Source organism: Mus caroli, chromosome 2 (genome assembly GCF_900094665.2).
Source record: "Mus caroli chromosome 2, CAROLI_EIJ_v1.1, whole genome shotgun sequence".
Taxonomy (NCBI): domain Eukaryota; kingdom Metazoa; phylum Chordata; class Mammalia; order Rodentia; family Muridae; genus Mus; species Mus caroli.
This window is the reverse complement of record NC_034571.1, coordinates 120,070,317-120,089,240: the sequence shown is the minus strand read 5'-3', so window position 1 is coordinate 120,089,240 and position 18,924 is coordinate 120,070,317. Positions and strand designations below refer to the sequence as shown.

At 48.1% G+C, this 18,924-nt stretch overlaps 2 protein-coding genes across 2 annotated transcripts; one reads left to right on the top strand and one right to left on the bottom strand.

Annotated features, from left to right (window-relative positions):
* Window positions 1-269: 269 nt before the first annotated feature.
* Window positions 270-13,251, bottom strand: Tmem127 (transmembrane protein 127). The gene is made up of 4 exons (XM_021153899.1): window positions 13,075-13,251; window positions 12,351-12,668; window positions 5,206-5,370; window positions 270-4,418 (listed from the first exon to the last, which is right to left on the bottom strand). Exons 2-4 carry the CDS (start codon window positions 12,592-12,594, stop codon window positions 4,111-4,113), a joined length of 717 nt encoding a protein of 238 aa, XP_021009558.1. The 5' UTR covers window positions 12,595-12,668; window positions 13,075-13,251; the 3' UTR covers window positions 270-4,110.
* Window positions 13,252-13,387: 136 nt separating this feature from the next.
* Window positions 13,388-17,359, top strand: Ciao1 (cytosolic iron-sulfur assembly component 1). The gene is made up of 7 exons (XM_021151146.2): window positions 13,388-13,677; window positions 13,993-14,141; window positions 14,438-14,549; window positions 14,650-14,738; window positions 15,227-15,428; window positions 16,176-16,263; window positions 16,866-17,359. Exons 1-7 carry the CDS (start codon window positions 13,539-13,541, stop codon window positions 17,104-17,106), a joined length of 1,020 nt encoding a protein of 339 aa, XP_021006805.1. The 5' UTR covers window positions 13,388-13,538; the 3' UTR covers window positions 17,107-17,359.
* Window positions 17,360-18,924: the final 1,565 nt, after the last annotated feature.

Genomic DNA, 18,924 nt, shown 5'->3' with positions numbered 1-18,924 from the left:
ATATTGTTCACACAAAAGGCTACCCATCACCCTGAGGTTTTTACAAAAGAAAACCCCCACAAAAATAGTGCAGTTAGAGATGCCATCTCCAAGAAGGCAGCAGAACAGACAAACATATGGGGTACATGGTCTACCTCCCCACAAGGTGTTCTCTTAGGAAGCGGGTTGCCATTTTTTAGGGATAGTCAGGACAAGATAGTTCAAATGAAGACACCTACAGGTCCTGCACTCTGAGAGAGCCATGTAAAGAGTAGACCAGAAACAGCCTCTTTGAAAGTTCTTTTATTAACTAACCCCTCAGACACATGATTGGGCAGAGATGGCCTCTACCTCCCCTTCAGCATCTTTGGAAAAGGCACCTCACCAGGCTTGGGTTTTCCACTCAGTATAATGGACAAGCCAGTCTACTCTGAGTCTCTTCTGAAGAAAGAGCCCCTCTTCCAGTACTGAAGTCTGGCATTCCCACAGCTCATAAGGAACTGATATCCCCAAAGAGTTTGTCTCACTTCAAGCACACTCATCCAGATTGGAGTCATCTTCTCTGTATGTTCTGCCTGAGCTAGTTACAATGGTACTCCCACAAGAAAGGCACAGGAAGACTACAGGCTATTTGAAAACAAAGGCTATAAAGTTTATTAGTTCTTTTTTTCCCTCCCCACAGAACCTTGTATTCCATACTGTCCTGGCCCAGGTACCTCTGAGTAAGAAACCAGCTGAAGATTTTGGAGTCATCTAGAGAGAATGACCTTTCCTCCAGATACAACAGCCACTTTGTGTTTTCAGAGGCCTCTCTCTGCTATCCTTATCCAACATAGCTCTCTTTTGAGGCACACTTGAGCTACAAGGCTGATCCCATCTTCTAGTGCATATGACAAGGATGGAGTTCCTGGGCTCTCTAACCCAGCACCTGGCAGTGATCATTCTCTCCTTCTACCAGGCCTGAGGGTCCTCCACACGATGTATACCTGTCCCCCCAATTTTCACACTCAGGTACTTTACTTAATATCAATAGCCCCTCCACATCACCATAAAACTGGATCTTTTTTTTTAGCACCCTCCCATGGCTTCCCATTGTTTTGAGAAATATCAGATAGGCCTTCAGCATCCCACTTCACACTACAACCTGACCACTACTGCCATTCCCTCAGAGGGAACAGCCCCTCCCTGAAATGTCCTCACACACCAACCCAGCTCCATCAGCTTCCCACCTGGAAGACGTTGGTAATTTTTCTGGTTAGATCCAGCCTCCCATTTCTAGCACAGGATTTCCCAAAGTGTCCAGGAGACGACTCATTTCACTGTTTCCTTGTGGCTGAGTCCATCTCCTGAGCTAAGGAAAGACAATCCTAGGAGAGAGGTCTTGTCAGGCACCCTATTTCTTTCATGGGGCTCATAATTTCATTTTGTGCATAATCCAATGGACCCTTCATATAAGTGTGCGAACGAACATGTATTGAGAAGATTATCAGTTTCCAGGAAAGACATGCATCCTGCTAGGAATGGAATATTTCCCAAAGAGAGCCCTAAATGCTTTCATACACTTGGGGTCCAGTGTATGGGTTGAGAATGAATGAACTAAGACTGTGGGTAGCCATCAAGGTATCACCCATCAACTGCCTGGAAGAGCGACTCTGCAGGTCTTGCTCATTTTTATTTTCAGGCTTCTCCCCAGTAAGTACCAGCAGAGGTCTGAAATAGCTCTTCTGCAGCTAATCAGGACATGCAGAGAGAGAGGCGGCTCAAGGTCTGTAGTTGAGATTTGGGGCAGAGCAACCTACTATATCTAGCTGTGGGCTTTGAGAACTTCCTCTGTGAAAGGTGCCAGGAGTGGGAGGCTCCCAAGGATCCAAATGTGCGTGGTGCAGGCGCATGCCAAGTCCCTCCTCACTTTGCTCCCTATTACAAGCTTTGTCAGTGAATGCCTTCTGCTTCTCTGGGAGGAAGAAAACAAACATCTGGAGAATTGTAACAGAAATGACAGGCAGCCACTGGCATTTGCGTTCTTATTTGTAGTTCCTGGTTTTTGTTTTGCCTTTTAATTTTTCCCCTTGGGGGGGAAACACAACCAGGGACATTTATATGACAAACTATCAGTGTCAGAATGGCAGGGAAAGGAGGAAGAAAGGCCCAGGAACAGGAAGCTAGTAAAAAGTGGGTTCCAAATCACAAGGAACGGTCCACAGGATCAAGTCCTCATTCACTTTGGCATGCATGTTTGGTGCCTAATCTTCTGGCCTGCTCCCTCAGGTGCCATGTTAGAGGGAGCTGGCTACACACTTCAGCAACCTGCCAACGATGAGCTCAGAACTTCACAGAAAGGTAGCCTTAATTTAGCTCCTTGACTTTGTGCTCAGGCATCACTTGGCAGCCTTTCTTGCCTCCGAGAGGGGTCTGGGAGAATGGGAGAGTCATACTGGGGCACACTTTGGCATTACAGCAGGGAACTCCAAGCAGATGCTTTCTTATGGGCACACTTGGTCTTCATCTGCATAGGCATTTGTCCACATATTCACCATTCTTTCTGGCCAAAGAATGGGGAGTTGACAGTCTTCTTGTAGTCACAGGTCAACAACTGTATTCATTCTCCATTCTTGTTCAAAATGTTTGTTGTCTTATGGGAGGGAAGAGATTGGAATTCATCTTCCCTTCAGCTAGCACTAGACTATTACTCCAGAGATGCTCATAACGGAACAAGAACAGCTTGCCTACCTGGATCCATGCTGCAGGCCTCTCAGGTCTTACCTACCTTGTGCCCCAGATCACCAGGGAAAAAAAAAAACCCAACACCCCCTCCCCCCACCAAAAAAAACTGGACCCAAGGCAAACAGAATACCTAGAGTAACAGCCCAGTAGCACACCACAAGACCAGCATACATTCCAAAACGGAAGAGGGGCATGCAGCAAGCTGTAGCCCCAAGTCACAGTCTAGGGCCACATTGACTCTGAAGGCTACAGCCAGGCCTGCACATCTGACAGGGCCCTGACACCAACCTGGTGGGCCTCTGGGTGGAGTACCTATGTGGAGAGTGGAGGGTCCTGCCCTGCTTGGCCCCTGTCCCTGAACTGAGGCCAGGTTACATCTCAGTGCCATAGTTCTGAGGAGCACCACGCTGGCCAGCCAGCAGGCCATAGTTCTCAGCCCCGTGGGGGCCATGTGGCCCTAGTTCCACAGAAAGGCCCCAGGGAGTCACAGCTGCCTGGAAGAAGGAGCCAGGACAGAAAGCCTGCATTCTGTTGGAAACTGGGAAGGCGTGACTATAGGCTCAGAGGGTGCTATGGTCCAAAATATTGCAGAGCCATAAGGGATGGGCTACATTTCTGAACAACAACAGCCTTATCCCTATTTTAGAAAGAGTATGGCTGCTATTGCTTGGTTTTGTTTTTTCCTTTCAAAACCACTCACATTAAACGGTGAAGGGGCTAGGGCACTCAGTCCCCTTCACTGGGGTCCTTTATAGGAGCAGTCTCTTGTCTGGTTCTGCTTCCTTGCCTGGTTCTAACCACAGGAAGCCAGGGCAGGGCAGGAGAACAGTTGCATTGCTCCCCAGCAGTGATTCCTTCTCTCCAGAAAACCAGAACATGTATGAGGAGTGCCTGGAGACTAAAGTGCAGAGAATCCACAATGTGGACAGCTGGGCCTGGGCACTCTAGAAGGAATGAGGGTCAGCCCAGAGATACACAAGTGGCACAAATGCTGGGCCTGGCAAAGTGAACTTGCATGGCATAGTCCCTTCCCCTTGTGCTCTGTTGGTACCTCTCTCAGGGACTGACCACTACCAGCAGCAACCCAAGGAAAGTCCCAGTCCCAGAGACATGGCCCACAGAGAGAGGAGACGTATCTGACCATCCCTGCTTGGAAGGAGCTAGTGAATAGGAAAGGAGCAGAGGGTACTGGGAGGGGAAAGAGTACATTATATGAAATCAGAGTCCCGGCTCTGCAGAGCAGGGACGCATGGACAAACCTAAAGGCAGAGTGTCTCCTGGGGAAGATTTGGTGAAGATGGTCAGGGTCCTACCGGTGAGACCTGCTGGGGGAAGTGGCTCCTCTGGGTGTAAGAGGAGCTGTGGCACTGGGGGAAGGGCTGCTGAGGAAGAGAGCCCCGGCTGGCATTAGGGTGTATAGGCAGGGGGTGGCTGGAATTGGTTGATGACCTCATACTCTGCTGGGTAGGGGTCATTCTCCTCCATCTCAGAGAGTAGCTCCAGTGCTTGTTCTTCTTCCTCTGTTGGATAGTGGCGCAGGAGGTTAGCTGCAGTAGCCAGGATTGAGGCTCCGCCAGCTCCTGCCACTAAGTAGAAGCTAACAGCAAAGGTGACATAGACTTGGGAGCCGTGGTACTTCTTATGCTGTTGCTGCTGGGCCAGGATGAGCTCAGAAGCCCAATAGGAAAAGCCAATGACGGTAGCACACTGTAGGACTGGGAGACAGAGAGACAGCACAGATGAGGGTCAGCAGATAGGATGCTTAAGGAGCGAATTATAACCTCTCACCAGGTCTCAAAGGATTTGCCCAGCCAGGACCCTAAGAGCTTTCTTAGCTATATGACTTTTGCCATGGACAGTTCTCTGACCCATCCTGAGTAGATAGGGTCTATCTTAAGAATTACTGTTCAATGGTAGACAGCTTGCTTAACATACACAAGGCTCTGGGTTCAGTCTCCAGCACCACCCCATGACCCCAAAAAAAGAAAAAGAAGAAAGAATACAACTAGATAAAGCTCCTGGATGGTTCTGGGCACCAAGAAGGAACAGACAAGATCGTGAAGTTTTAGAAATTGAGCCAGGACTGAAGTCAATCACTATCAAAAGCCAAAAAAACACATCGGCCCAGGCCTGACTGAGGAAAGTGGCTGGACGCAGCAGAGGAAGAGGCCTGGCAAGGAGTGGGGAGAAGTTGACGATGCACACCAGACACACTCTGCTGGCATACTCCAGGCAGATAGCCCAACTCCTTCCATGATTACATCAAGCCCTGAATACCTATCAACTTAAATTGTCATTTTTAGAGTCATGAGACTCCTGTGGAGTTCTAACATTCCCTCTAATACTGGGCAAGTTACTCACAAATGATAGACACTAACACTAAGGCACCCCAGGCCCTGAAAAGCTAAAGCTTACCGGGCAAGCTTTCCACAGAGAAACAGTCCCATGTACCACCCTGCTTCAGGGCAGATCCTCTCCCCTGTAAGTAGACCCTGGGCTTACCAGTGAGGATGTGAGCAAAGGCATACCGACGAGTAATCTTCAGAGCTGGATGCTTGGGCCCAAAGACATCCAAAAGGAATGCAGAGAGACTACACAGGATGCCCAGGAAGCAGAAAGCAGCGATGACCCTCAGGAGCAGCACTGTCTGGGGGTTCATGCAGAAATCTGTGGACAGAGAATGGTGGCTTCATCCCAAAAAACACCCTGAGGCAAGCAATGTACCTGAAAGGATTTTGGTTCCCATCCCCCCGGGTTCTCTGGGAGACAGAAGCCCTGGAGTGCATAGTATGTGCTCCTGCCACCCTGCTGAAAACTGGAGTTATCTGTACACCTCAAGTCCATTTCCAACAAGCCTAGTTAATTTCTATGTATGTATGTATGTATTTATTTATTTATTTATTTATTTATTATATGTAAGTACACTGTAGCTGTCTTCAGACACTCCAGAAGAGAGCATCAGGTTTTGTTACAGATAGTTGTGAGCCACCATGTGGTTGCTGGGATTTGAACTCAGGACCTTTGGAAGAGCAGTCGGCACTCTTAACCACTGAGCCATTGTGAGGCAGGATCTCATGTATCCAAGGCTGACCTCAACCTTGCTGAGCAGGGATGGGAGATGACCTTGAACTTGTGACCTTCCTGTCTCAACCTCTGAGGGGCTAGAATTACAGGCATGCACCACCACACATAACTTTATGGCACCAACCAAAGGACTTCCTGTATGCCCGACTGTCTCCAGACTGACAGTGCCCACTCCCACACCCCTTTTGCTTTTGAGATAGTCTCATTGTGCAGCCTAGGCTGGCTTCAAACTTTGCCTCAGCCTCCCGAGTACTAGAAGTACAGGCGTGTGCCACCAGACCTAACTTAAAGCCATTTTTTTCAAGATCCTGACAATTAAACTGGCACATTAAGCTATTTTGCTAAAGGATGCTTTAGGCCAGACGGTGATTTCTGAGCTGAAACAGCCAGAGAGAGCTGTTTCATCCTCCACTGCTCATCCTCTGTAACTGTAACTGCTCATCCTCCACTTATTCACTCCTTCCTTCCTTTTTCATTCCAAATCAGATATTGAACTTGGAATACTAAGGTAGTGAAGTAAGCTAAGTCAAACACAGAAGGCCAAAGATTATATGATTATGTTCAGGAGATGCCAAGAAGTCAGAGTCATTGACACAGAGAGCTGATGGCTGCCAGGAGCTGGAGAAAGGGAAGCAGTGTGTTAGCTGTGGGTTTTCAGCTTGGGATCATGAAGAGGTTCTGGAACTAGACAGTGGTGAAGACTAACAAGGATGTGAATCCATACTGCTGAGCTGGCCACTGGCTCACCCTTGTCATCACAGCACTTGGGAGGTGTTGCCAGGAGGTTCTGGAGTTCAAGGCCAGTTTCTTTTACTCACAAACCTGAGGCCAGCCTGAACTTCACAAGACCCTGTTTCAATCCCCACTTCTAGAAGCGCCCCCACAAAAGAGGGAGAGAAGATTCGGTTAGTACTAGACAGCTGAAATGCAAGTCAGCCGTGGAAAAGCTAGGAAGTCTTACCACAAGGCCCTGGAAGATTCAGAAACAACAGCACGTATATGCTACCAAAAAGGGGAGGAAACCAAGGAAAAATGCTAAAACAGGAGAGACAACATTCAGGAGTCCCCAGGGTGACAAACATGCACCAAAACAGAACAACTTGTATCTCCTTACAGCATTTAAATACCTTTCTAAATTTTTTTCAATTAAATAATACTGTCAGTCTCCTTTGAAGGTATGCAAACTGTGATGGCTTCCGAAGCATAGAAGAGAATAAGGCTGATACAAAAAGGAGCCAAAGGCAGGGTGGGTTTTATTGCCAAGTGTTTTCCTTTGAGCTGATCAAGTTTACAGGCTACAGACTCCTTTGTTGAGCTTTAATGTCAAATTCAGAATCTGAAGGTAACAATTTTCAATTTCTAGTATACATACATCCTGATCGCCGAGGTGCTGCTGCAATCATGCACTTGGCTCCCAAACACCACAAGAATGTAGACAGATGGAAGAAAGTCCAAGGAGCTAAGTGGTAGACCCATTGCCAACAAAAAAGATTCAACCCAGCAGATGCAGGCTATCATGGGATCTTGGGCAGCGGGAGATGCCGAGCATTTTGTGACTGATATGTTTATAGCCTCAGACTCAGAATTTTCCAGGTAGATGCTGGCTAGGCCCAGACAAGACTCAGATGGCTCCATCTGGCTACCTTCAGAGCTATCGGTTATGATCATAACTGCCGAGCATGTGTTTGGGACCAACCATCCAGCTTGGGTGATTACCTACTGCCATGCAGCTTGCCTGTCCATGAGTTCTGCCAGAAGCCAGCATCAACTATCACTGTATCTAGCACTGCCTACTTCAAACTCAGGGAAATTCTAAAGGGGCCTAGGAAGAAAGGCTTGAAAAATGAAGGGCTGATTCCTGGTTCTGATTTAAACATTATTGAAAACCGAACAGTTCTTTTGGGGGTCTGCATGGCATGTGGGAATACTGTGGCAAAACTTAAGTATTCTAGTACCACCAAGAATCCCTGCCAGAGGCAGGGTATAAGGGCTGACGTCACAGGCCACTTTGCAGCAGTTCACTTGCATTACTCAGTTTTACCAGGCACTGTGTAAAGAAGAGGGCAGAATACCTTTTAAAGACTAGTTTTTGATGATGGCTGAATACAGGATGTTCTTTTTATTATCCTTAAAAATATGTATCCACACCTATGTGCTTTTCAATTCTTTATTTTATTTATTTATTTATTTTGGATTTTCGAGACAGGGTTTCTCTGTCCTAGCCCTGGCTGTCCTGGAGCTCACTTTGTAGACCAGGCTGGCCTCGAACTCAGAAATCCGCCTGCCTCTGCCTCCCAAGTGCTGGGATTAAAGGTGTTCGCCACCACCGCCCGGCGTGCTTTTCAATTTTAAAACACTTTTATTGTAATAGACAAGATATGTACATTGATAGAGAGCTTCAAGAAAGACACCCCTTCGTCTGCCCTTCCCAAATGCAAACATGGCTGAAGGTACAGGAGCCTGTGCACACAGATGGTCAAGCATTATCTTTGCTAAGCCTGACTGCCACCCTGGAAATCATCATGTGATTCTTCAAATAAAGCGTCAGAGGCTTCAGAAGATTAAATGACTTCCTTCAGGTCACACAGTGACCCCCAGACACTGCATCATACAGCTCAAATGAGGAGTCAGAGGCTCCAGAAGGTTAGATGACTTCCTCCAGATCACACAGTGACCCGCAGACACTGCACTGTGCTGCTTGGAAACCGCTAAGCACTCACTGGCAGCTTTTCTTATTTCCTTGATGGAAATAATCAATCAAACTCTAAGGAGGTATATTGAAAAATAAAAAAGGTCAGATGGACTAACTAGTATGAATGCTGTCCAAGACAGCAGCTGCTGAGCTCATGAAAAAGTGGTGTAAGGACTCAAACCCACTCTAGCAGCAGCAGGAGCAGCAACAGTAACAAAAAGGCATGAAAAGTGTGGATCACTGAGGGATCATACAGGGACTTAAGACAAAACTGGCTTCATATGGTGTTTAAGCCTCTGCAGCTCCAAGGGCATCTGAGTATATCTGGACAGAGACACAAAAGTCCCCAAAGGCCAGGTAGGTAGACACACTTGACTTCTTGTGGAAGAGAGAAAGGCCGTGTGAGGCTGGGGCTTGACTTTACGTTTAACCAGTAGTTTGGTACACTACATTTCACAGCATGCTGTGTCTTCCCTCCAGTTGTGTTCTGGCCTGTTTATTTTGGTAAACACTGCTTGACTACCCCTTCTAGTCATCGCAGAAGGCAGCTGCTATGTAATAAGATCCTAAGGAACTGACTTTGGCCAAGGTCATTGGTGAGTCACAGGGCTGGATTTGTTTTGAATGCTCTGTCTCTTCCTGTCTACCTGTCAGTGTCTGACCTCCTCCTGACCCATGTGTGCTGAAGGCAGTAAAGCTAAGGTGGTTTCAGACCAGCTTCCTACTGTTCTTCCTTTCCTCCTTCAAGGGGGTTCAAGTGGGCTAGAGGAATGGCCACTGCCCCAGTCCCTCTGAGCACCTTCTCCCAGCTTGGCATCCCCTCACTGCAACTCTTGGCTTTCAGCCAAACCTGACATGGACCACCAACAGCTTGCTCTAGTGTCCAGATGACATCTTACAGATGTCAATGCTGTTGGCCAAGCCACCTGAGAACATCCCCCAAGGGCCTGGTGATGGCAACAGTATCTGTCACCACCCATCAGGTGCACAGGCCCTCCCTGGAAGATCCTTGGTTCTCCAGTGGCTGTTGTCAGCCTTGAGTCACTTGACATTAAATCCCAAGCTTCCTCATTCTCTAAAAGTGCTCCTGAAGCTGGTAGTGGGGCTGCCCTTTGCTGGCCACACTAGAGAGGCAGAGAGGGCTTCCAGGGTCTCTGTTCCTGACACCAAGCGTCTGGGTATTTCTAAGCTTTCTCTGGACCTAAGCCCAGAGAAGCTGTGTGAGAAGATTCAGAAAGGAATCTGCTGAGCTGGCTCTTCCTAAAGCCTTCACGGATCTGGTCACATGGCAAGAGTGAGTGGTTCTGCCTCAGGTTCACCAGGTTGAAACTTGAGAGACAGTGTGGGGGCTAAAAAACACAGCTCTGTCTGGGCTTGTGATAAAAACTAACAGGAGCAGCTTCAGCTTCCCAAACCTCCTTTGTGCTTTGAAAAGGGCCTTTTTTTGTGTGTGTGCCTTGTTGTGTGTGTGCATTTCCTCAGTCCTAATAAAAGCTTTTCTTTACTGGCAAAAAACAAAACAAAACAAAAACAAAACAACCCCCCCACACACACACACAAAACAAAAACCAATGAACAGTAAATGGTAAATTGAACATAGTTCTAACAGAAAGGAAAAGAAACTCAGAGGGCACATAAGAGTGTGGACATCAGAGTCACCACTTGGATAGGCTGTGTCTCTGAGTAGATTTACTTAAACATGAGCATTTGTGAATAAGAAATTAAGGCAAATGTGAAGTGTGCTTAGCTCTATGCCTGGTACTGCTCGAATTGGAGCCTTCTAGCCCACCTCACTCTGTTACCTGCAGAGTCCTGGCAGGGAGAGCCTCTCTGCAAGGATCAATAAATACCATATTTGCCCAGCACAGCTCTACTACTCCTTTCTGGAACTGGACTATTCCAGACTCTCAGGGTAGATTATCTGGTCGGCCTAAAAATCAACAGTCACACAGGATACCACATACCTGAAGGTCTATTAGACACCCAAAACACAGAGGTAGAGAGCAGAAGACCAAAGCTCCAAGAGACCAGACTCCTTGCCTTCTGCAATGGCTCACAAGGCCCCACTGCCAATGCTCCTATTTATAGACAGGAGCCAAGTGATCCTGGCTTCCATGGCCAAGGAGGTGGACAGAGAAGGCAAACTGCACACAGGCTAAGAGATCAAAACATGTAGCAAATGCAATGGAATGGTTAAGACAACATGTTTGAGAAGGTCTGGATAATTTCTTAGGGCAAATATATCTGTGAACAAACAAAGACTTACACAAGAACTGACTTTCTTTTAACATGCCTCTGATGGCAATGTACACCCAGGCAGGGTGTCATGATATCCTTCTTTACAACAGATGAAGAAAAACAAAAGATAAACATAATTAAGGATTCTGGCATCCACTGATAGGAGGCAGTATCAGTGATGCCACCCTGCAGGGCAAGCCTGGAGAGCTCGCTTCTCTTTTCTTCCTGGATCTCTGAAACAAGGATGAAATCAGACTGCCTCTCTCCACCACTTGAATGCTATGACCCTCCCATCCCAGGGATGACTTGCAAAGGACAAGCATCATAAACTCTTTCCCAGTTTGTGGTGACACTCAGCTCCTGAAACAGAAACACCATGGTATCAAATCCACAAGGCCTGAATGAAGGTGAGCACAAAGAAATGGAAAGGCATCCAGATTCAAACTCCACAGCTTTTGTGCCATCAGGTATATGCTAAAGAAGACCTCCATCCAGCGTATAATCTTGGTCTTAAAGAGCCAAACTCAGGAAGAGGGTAAAAAATATCTCAACCAGAAGCTTTCATCCTGTTTTCTATAAAAAAAACCATCCTAAAGCCTTGAATGTGCAAATATGCAAAGAGAAGCAAGTTGTTCAAGAACTCACCTCAAAAGACAACACCAGTGACAGGAGAGGGCTTCTCAGCCTAGACCTACAGCAGGGTTTTTATTTCAATGCAGAGGGGGGCGCTGACCTTTGCACCAAATCCTAGGGCCTGAGCCCTTCATGAGACACCTTGCACATATCTAACAGGAACATACTAGAACTAAAGAGTGTCAAAGAAGAAAGGTGAGGACTTTTGAGGCTAGTTCAAAGGACTTGAAGGCAACAAGATGTGACCATTGGGTCCCACTGACCACTTTTATGTTAAAAATCAGGAAGGACATTTCTGCTTTCATACTGCACAGCCTTTCTCCTCACTCCTAGAAACTGAGGAGTAGCTAGGAGGCTCCTGAGTCAGGCCCTCCTCTAAGCCCTAGACTCCTATCTCATCCAATAAACAGACCAGATGCTTTCTTCTGCCTGCTAGTCTGGGAAATCCGCTGATGAATAAAGCAACCGTCTTAATCAGGCATACCTGTAAAGGCATGGAAAACCAAGTTCCAACTGTTGAAGGTGTTAATAGAACTGGTATCTGATGACCTGGGATGCCACAAGTCCCCTCTATTGTAAGCCCAATTATCACAGAATACTAAAATGTCTTTTACAATTGGTCACATTAACAGTTCTGATTTCTCCATCGATCAAGCTGCCCCAAACAACTTTTCTGCATCTCACATGTCCGTTAGAAAGGGGAGGCTAATTGTAATACCTGACAAACACCCTTTTTTCTTCTACCTACCTCTGGCAGAAGCCTAAAATAGCAGCAGTTTGGATTAGCATGACGGTGAGGAGTAGGTGCTTGGCTGAATAACATCAAAATTAATGAGAGGCTAGACCCCCAAACAGAGCCACCTGGTGGGCATGGACACCAAGCAAGAATGGGGCTGTTTCCTTTGACAAATGACTCCTCTGGTTATCTATACTTAAGCCAGCCTCATATCTGTTCTGCACCGCCCCTCAAGCCAAGAGAGCAGGAGCTCAGCGCTCTCACCTTTTAGCAGATCCGGGTTTACATAGCCCAGCACGTCCGAGACCCCCAGCTCCTGGCGGGAACAGGTGCCTCCATGGATGTGCAACCAAGCGGGCTCCGCGAGGGCAGTGCACAACGCTGTGATGGACAGGGCGCCAGGCAGGGCCGAGGCCAGGCTCCGCTCCGGCTGCTTGGGAAGAGCGCTGCTTCCCGGGCTTCTCCGCCGGCGCCCTCCCGGCAGCCCGGCACCTCCAGGGGCATACATGCCCGGGGCTGCCCGCTGTAGCTCTGCGGTCGTTGGTGGTGGCCGCCGACCTCAGCGGGGCGCGCAGAGCCTGTCTGTACCCAGGTATAGAGCAATGCAATGGGCGGCTGGCCCAGAGCTGTCAGGGCCCGCACCAGAGACTGCGGGGTGGGACCCAGGGCTGAGCACAGACCAAAGGACTGCGGGAATTCGGGGGGCGGGGACCGAGGGCTCTGGATGAGGGGTGCTGGATCAGGGCTCGGAGAGGGCAGGGGACTACATTGGCTGTAGACATGCCAGGATGAACGGGCGGAGGTACTGGGGGCCGGGGGAGGGGATCGGCTACTGGCAAGGGGACCGGAGGAGACTTGGACCAGGGTTATCAGACAGAGGGGTGCTGAGGGGCGGAGGATGCGGCTGGGCCGCCGAGATCGGGAATCCGCACTTTGGGGTGCGACCTAAGCCTCAGTAACCCTCCCTACTCTAGTCCCTGCTCCTCACCGGTCAGCAGGCCTCAGGGCTGGGATGGCGCCGCTCCGCCGGGTCACAGGCTTCTTAGCTGCCCGGGCCAAACGATCCCAGGCCCCAAACCCGCAACGCCCAGACGGACCCTGGCCGATGCACTTCCGGCTTCCTCCAACCCCACCCCACCCCCGCCTCCTTCTTCTCCAGCCCTCCGCCCTGCCCTCCGTGCGCGTCACTGTGTGCGCGCGCCGCTTGTTCTTGCGCAGGGCATCAGGGTACTGGTAGTTCCGGACTGTCCCGCGAGGCTTCCAGTTACGGAGGATGAGGGGAGTGACTACAAGTCCCAGAAGGTCACGCGGCGTCAACAGCGGGTACGTCAATTCCTAGGGCGACATATTTTGCAGAAGCTGTACATCTGACGGTCTCAGGGTTCTATAGTGCCCAGCGCGTTTGGCGCGTTGCTTCTCTCGGTGTGCTTTCCTCACCCTAAAACAGTCGCCATGAAAGATTCTCTGGTACTGCAGAGCCGAGTCCCGGCGCACCCGGATTCCCGCTGCTGGTTCCTGGCCTGGAACCCCTCGGGGACCCTGTTGGCTTCCTGCGGAGGCGACCGTAAAATTCGCATCTGGGGCACCGAGGGTAAGGCCTGGCTTGGCTTTGTGGCCCTGGTGCCGAGGAAAACACTACTCTGAAAAGTGTCGGGGAAGGAGTGTGCCAGCGTCAACAGAGGCTGGAAATGTTGCGGGAACTGGGATATTTGCTGCGGTAGAAAAATGAGGAAAGTCGCCTGAAGAGCAGTTTAACAGTTTCAGGACCCCTTCCAGAGGAAGCTGTCGGTTGCATCGTAGTAATAATGGTGACTGACTTTGTCCCAGCAACAAGGTCCCACTTAAAGTACTACTTAGTGAATGGCATCGATGGCTCTCCAAAGCCTAGCCTGTTCTCTGCTTGCAGGTGACAGCTGGATTTGCAAGTCTGTCCTTTCTGAAGGCCATCAGCGCACCGTTAGGAAAGTGGCCTGGTCCCCGTGTGGAAATTACCTGGCATCTGCCAGCTTTGATGCTACCACTTGTATTTGGAAGAAGAACCAGGATGACTTTGAGGTAAACAGGGTGGATGGGAGCAGTTTATTACCTGTTTGCACCCCAGGGCTTGGTCATATCAGTTACAGCCTTAACTTAATTTTTACACTATAGAAATGGTAGCTGAGTATGGTAGTTCATGACTGTAATGCCAGCATTTGGGACACTGAAGCAGGAGGATTGCCGTAAGTCCACCAAGGTCATCCTGCTACAGAATGAAACCCTTTCTCAAACAACAACAAAACTGCTCTCTTAGATATTTTACTAGGGCCTAGGACTCTTAGCTGCCATTAACTCAATATCCTTTCCCTTTCCAGTGTGTGACCACTCTTGAGGGCCATGAAAATGAGGTCAAGTCAGTGGCTTGGGCCCCATCTGGCAACCTCTTGGCTACCTGCAGCAGAGATAAGAGCGTGTGGGTCTGGGAAGGTGAGTCTAGGTGCCTCTGGGTACAGCAGGAAAGCAGCTCGCTGGCTTTCAGCTTTGTCTCTGACTGGTCATCTCTGGGTCTAATTTGTTCCTCCCACAGTTGATGAAGAGGATGAGTATGAATGTGTCAGTGTCCTCAGCTCTCATACACAGGACGTTAAGCACGTGGTGTGGCACCCGAGCCAGGAGGTAAGAGTGAGACAGGGTGGGAAAGAACCTGCTATGGAGGTCTGTGCCCAGCCTTCCTCCACTCTTCAGAACCACTCTCATTCTTAGAGGGATTGCTGGGACTGTCCTGCTCTGACCGGGTTTGATATGGGAACCATTGTATCTTAGTTTGGGTTTTATTGTTGTGAAGAGACACCATGACCAAGACAACTCTTATAAAGGGAAACATTTAATTGAGTCTGGCTTACAGATTCAGAGGTTTAGTCCACTTTCATCATAGCAGGAAGCATGGCAGCGTGCAGGCAGACATGGTGCTGGAGAGGGAGCTGAGAGTTCTGCATCTTGATCCAGGCTGCTAGGAGAGGATCTCAAAGTCTACCCATGAAGTGACATATTCCCTCCAACAAGGCCACACCTCCTAATAGTGCCACTCCCCGAGCTGAACATATTCAAACCCCAGGCACCTCCTGGACCATACAGGTAGATTCTGGGTCCCCTTTCTCTTTCAGCTTTTAGCTTCTGCTAGCTATGATGACACAGTGAAGCTATACCAGGAAGAAGGGGATGACTGGGTCTGCTGTGCCACCCTCGAAGGTCATGAGTCCACTGTTTGGAGCATAGCCTTTGATCCCAGCGGCCAGCGGCTGGCATCTTGCAGTGATGACCGAACTGTACGCATCTGGCGCCAGTATCTACCGGGCAATGAACAAGGTGAGGGTCTAGGAGTTAAAGGAAACTCCTTTTCGTAGAGGTTTTTAGTTTGCCAGATATATGATCTAAAAGATGCAGTCTGCCATGAATCACAAATTGGATTCAGTTTGTCAGTCCCCAGAGAAGCACTGAAAGAACCAGGGATAGCTTTGTGGGACAAGAGGCAGGTGGCCACTTTGAGGCCAGCCTGGTTTACATCATGTTCTAGGACAGGGTGGGCTGGCTATACAAAGAAACCCTGTCTCTAAAAAAAATAAATAAAAAGCTGACCATGGTGGTGCATGGCTTTAATCTCTGTACTTGGAGAGTAAGGCAACTGAATCTTTGTGAGTTGAAGGCCAACCCGAGTTCCAGGGCTGCATAGTGAGATCCTGACTCAAAAAACGAACACCCAGCAGCATGAGTTGATGAGCTGGCTAATGGTAGGAATATCCAAACTGAATGTGAAGAGTGGGATTCCTTGAGGCAAGACAGGATTGGAAGGGAGGAGTGAAGCCGATGGGTTGGGTCGGCTAGTGGGTGGCCTGAAAAGGCAGCTTAGTTGGTAAGGTCTGGCCTGCAATGGAACAGGTCCTTTCTCCTTGGAAGGTTCCCGTGTGCAAGGCAGATAAGCAGCGTGGGAACACAGTTGGTACAAGGACTCTGATTGGCACGGGGATGAGGAAGGGCACGTTAGGGTCTCCTTTGTAATAATGCAGCTACTCAGCACATAGGATGTCTCGGGTTTAAGAAAAGTCTGTCACACAGGGGTGGCATGCAGTGGCTCTGACCCCAGCTGGAAATGCATCTGCACTTTGTCGGGCTTCCACACCAGGACCATTTACGACGTTGCTTGGTAAGACTTGATCCCATCCCCGTAGCAGGGATTTTAGAGATGGCACGGCCTGTGCTGCTCTGCATTTCTCCATATTAAGCCTCCCATGCTGGCTTGTAAGTGTCTGGCCTGGGGTTGTAGGAGCAGGATGTTGACTGTGTCTGGAATAAGATCCCAGGCTTTGGCAGTACCAGCCCTTAGGATTCACCTACCTTTGGATCATCCTGATATGATCATAAATTCTGATTCCCTCTTCTGATATACAGGTGTCCATGCAGATAGAACACTCATAAATTAAATAGATCTTTAAAAAAAAAAAAAGGAAAAGGAAGAAAGAAAGAAAAAGGAGAGGTTTAAGGATGCCGTGACATAGCCAACTGACTGCATGTGCCGGCAGGGAAAATGACTCAGTCTCATCTATAGCTGGAGTAAACAGGTGGGAGTAGGAGGAAGAGCCTTTGTAGATGTGGTGGATCTTAGTTAGGAAAGCTTTTCTAAGACACTTAGCTGAGGCCTGAGGTTTAGGAAGAAACTAGGCCAGGGACTGTTGAACACCTGTAATTTGCCAGGTTGGAGAGGCAGGAGTCATCGGCTACCCCCTGACTTGTATGTTCCTCTCTCAGGTGTCAGCTGACAGGGGCCCTGGCTACAGCTTGTGGAGATGATGCCATCCGAGTGTTTGAGGAAGACCCAGGCTCAGACCCACAGCAGCCTACCTTCTCTCTGACAGCCCATCTTCGTCAGGCCCATTCCCAGGATGTCAACTGTGTGGCTTGGAATCCCAAGGAGCCAGGGCTCCTGGCCTCTTGTAGTGATGATGGGGAGGTAGCCTTCTGGGAGTATCACCAGCCTGCAGGTCTCTGAGCTATAGCTTGACTTGGGAGTCTTGATTCCCACAGAAAATGTCCTAAGACTTCTAATCGTCAAGAAGACCTGAAGCATCCTTGACCTTCATTTTGCTCAGGACTATTCACTGTTTCCCTTCCTTGATATGAGGAAGCCATTGGAGAGAGCCACAGAACAGCAGTATATTGTATTAAAGTTTTGCTTGATTTAGGGCATGGTGTTACATTTTGGGGGTAAAATACATTTATAATCAATATATATGAATGAGTAAGAGCTTTTGAAATTGTGATCTTTATAGACATAATCCATCTGTGCTCCACTTCCTGTTTTATAAGTAAGGTCATTTATCGTTTCTTGTAACTTAACTATTTGGAATGGGCTCCACCGTCCCAACTCTAGAGCAGTTCTTGCATTTAAAACATGCAAGCTAGCTGTAGTGTTTTCCTAGCACTCAATCAGCAAAGACGGGCTATACTTGGCTGCATAGTAAGTTTGAAGCCAGCCTGGGATATGAGACCCTTTTCTCAAAAAACAAAGACATTCAAAACCAGAGGAATTTCCCCCCAAAAATGTAAGTTTGTTCATAGTAAAAGGACACCTCTGCTTTTCCTTAGAAACCCTCACATGCCTCTTGAGACATTATGCTGTGGGCTTCTGAGGATATGAAAAGAAATGAACTCCTATAAAGAGGAGGTTTTCAGTGAGGGACATAAAACATCTACAAAGTGAGTTCCAAGACAGCTAGGGAGACAGTGACCATAGAAAAACCAAAAATCAAATCTTTGGTGTTTTTCAGGGCCAAGAATAGTTAAGGTGTCCAATTAGCCTTTTAGGAGAATGCTGATTAGACAGTGAGAGATGCTTACAGGTTTGGGTGTGAGTTGGAGCCTTCACTTATTTTTTACACTGTACAACTGTGACCTTAGATTTTTGCAGACAGTGGAGACATAGTGTTGACTAGTGGTCTGTAGATTCCTGGGAATCTTAGGACCCATTCAGGGTCAACACTGTATCATGATCAAGGAATGGCACCAGTTAAGTAGCTATCTGTCTTCTCTATCTTCTTCACAGTGAGAATGGAGCCAGCTTCACTCAAGACAACAAACATGACTTAAAATTGACATTGAGAACATTTCTGATACTGACAAATGAGAAAGTCCCACCTAGCCCCTCTGAAATGAAGATAGTCTTGAGGAAAAACAGTTAGACAGTTGCTACAAGCCAAGTTAGCTATTCATGGCATGTATTTTTAAAGTCAGAACTAGAAGATTAGCATTTAGGCTTGTATATTTAGCTGTGTTCCTGAAAAATGAACATACTGAACCTTTCACTGATAGTGTTCACTGCTGATGGTAAATGTTTAAAAAACAGAATTTCTGAAAACGTGTTTCAACAAACTTTAATGGTATTGAAACTAGCAAATGCATGGATATTTTGAGGTCTGTGGAATTTTGTGGGTCATTGTTGAAATGACCAATACACTGGCATTACAAAATCAGTCAGATTGTGACTCTAAGATGGGGCAGTGTTTTTTTTTTTTTAAGATTTATTTATTTATTATATGTAAGTACACTGTAGCTGTCTTCAGACACTCCAGAAGAGGGCGCCAGATCTCATTACGGATGGTTGTGAGCCACCATGTGGTTGCTGGGATTTGAACTCTGGACTTCGGAAGAGCATTCTGGTGCTCTTACCCACTGAGCCATCTCACCAGCCCAGGGGCAGTGGTTTTAACAGTACAGGATGCATGGGTACAGCTGAGGAGCCTACACTGCCTTTAGCAAACTTCCACATACAGCACCATACAGTAGTATCTAAGACTTCCACATACAGCAC

Coding starts and splice junctions, on each gene's coding strand:
- Tmem127 (XM_021153899.1), bottom strand. CDS start 12,594: ATGTATGCCCCTGGAGGTGCCGGGCTGCCGGGAGGGCGCCGGCGGAGA. Junction 5,371..12,350: donor AAACCCGGATCTGCTAAAAG/GTGAGAGCGCTG, acceptor CTCTGTCCACAG/ATTTCTGCATGAACCCCCAG. Junction 4,419..5,205: donor CTTTGCTCACATCCTCACTG/GTAAGCCCAGGG, acceptor TCTGTCTCCCAG/TCCTACAGTGTGCTACCGTC.
- Ciao1 (XM_021151146.2), top strand. CDS start 13,539: ATGAAAGATTCTCTGGTACTGCAGAGCCGAGTCCCGGCGCACCCGGAT. Junction 13,678..13,992: donor TCGCATCTGGGGCACCGAGG/GTAAGGCCTGGC, acceptor CTCTGCTTGCAG/GTGACAGCTGGATTTGCAAG. Junction 14,739..15,226: donor TGTGGCACCCGAGCCAGGAG/GTAAGAGTGAGA, acceptor TTTCTCTTTCAG/CTTTTAGCTTCTGCTAGCTA.